The sequence below is a fragment of the Haliaeetus leucocephalus genome, unplaced genomic scaffold, assembly GCF_000737465.1.
Source record: "Haliaeetus leucocephalus isolate CR32 unplaced genomic scaffold, Haliaeetus_leucocephalus-4.0 Scaffold384, whole genome shotgun sequence".
NCBI classification, from domain to species: domain Eukaryota; kingdom Metazoa; phylum Chordata; class Aves; order Accipitriformes; family Accipitridae; genus Haliaeetus; species Haliaeetus leucocephalus.
Window position 1 is genome coordinate 6,333,885 of NW_010972820.1, and position 1,341 is coordinate 6,335,225.

The 1,341-nt window shown below is 46.6% G+C and overlaps 1 protein-coding gene across 1 annotated transcript in view; it reads left to right on the top strand.

Moving 5' to 3' along the window:
- The first annotated feature begins 243 nt into the window (after nucleotides 1-243).
- Nucleotides 244-1,341, top strand: part of LIN28B (lin-28 homolog B (C. elegans)) — an 83,233-nt gene continuing 82,135 nt past the window's right edge. The window contains exon 1 of the mRNA XM_010573384.1: nucleotides 244-412. Coding sequence (XP_010571686.1) covers nucleotides 403-412 — 10 coding nt within the window. The 5' untranslated portion in view covers nucleotides 244-402. The remainder of the gene's footprint in view (nucleotides 413-1,341) is intronic.

Consider the following 1,341-nt stretch of genomic DNA (forward strand, 5'->3'; position numbering starts at 1 on the left):
CCCCAGAATAATACGTCATCTCGATTTCCCGTAAAGAAGCGTGCAGATTAGCTGTCGAAAAAAAGACGTGTTGGAAATTTCTTGTTCATTCATAAATTATTTTGGTGTGTCAGCCTAGTTGAAATGGCGATTGGCTACTCCTGCCTCCTGCCAACCCCTTAAGGATCCGATGTGAAATTAGTAGCAAGAAAGCATGTAATTGACCAAGTCACGTGTGCGCAGGGGGCCAGAAACGGAGCGAGAGAGAAGGGGAAAAATCAAAAGAGGGAAAGCACATTAGACCATGCGAGCTAAATTTGCGATCGTTCAAAATCAGGATGTTAGATTAATGCAGAAGACCACTTCGATCCACAGGGAAAGTTTTCATCTCACGAGTTTGGAGCAGAGGGCCCGTGGGGCAACATGGCCGAAGGTTAATTTTCTTTTTCTATTGTTTTACTATGATTTTCGCTCGCTCGCTCGCTCTCTCCCTCTCTCTCCCCCCCCCTCCCCCCACCCCCCTTTTAACCCAACTATGCATTACCCTTTTTTAGCAGCTCGCGCAAGGGGGCTTTCTCCAAACCCATTGTTACCCAGCTCAGAAACTGTTCCGTACCGCCCACACCGATTCACAACTTGAAAAGCTTTCAGGGGGCTATTGTTTGAATTGTTCCTGTTTGATTAAGCACAGTTGCAGTGGTGGGATGAGAAAACGGCCGTACACCTGTCCCAACTTTAATCGAAAGTTTATTCCAAGGAGGGATGGATACACGTTGGAAAATAGTGGTTTCGGCGCTGCATGTGCAATAACCAGTTGTGCAATCTACCCAATTTTGCTTATTCTCTCTCCTCCACCCCTCCTCGGCCGGCCTCCCCCCTCGCCCCTCGGTCCTGCGCCTTGCGAGGAGAGACTAATTGGGCTGAGAATTTCTGTTGAGAAATGGGATCGGTCTTAAACCAGCAATATTCAAGTAAAGTATCGCGTACCGTGCTGTAATGTGGCTGAAAGATGGAGTTAAATGGAAAAATACACGTATGTACAGAAACGTGGGCTGCCCTGGGGAAAGAGAGAGGGAGAGCCTCCGTACGCAGTGTTTCCTCTCTGTAACCTCCGGTGATTTTAATTTTTTACGTATTTTGGGGAGAAGGTTGTTTATTTTAGGATTTAGGGAAAAATAAGCTCTTTTCGCCGTTTGCTTTTTGAATTTGTTTTGTTCGCCTTTTTTGCCTGTTTCTTCTGTAGTAACTCCTTTATACAGTGGCAAAAGGATGTTACCAGAATTTAACTCTTTGCTTTGCATCTTGTCCCCCCCTTCCTTCTTTTTCTCCCCCCTTCCCCCCCACTCATTACCCCCCCACCCA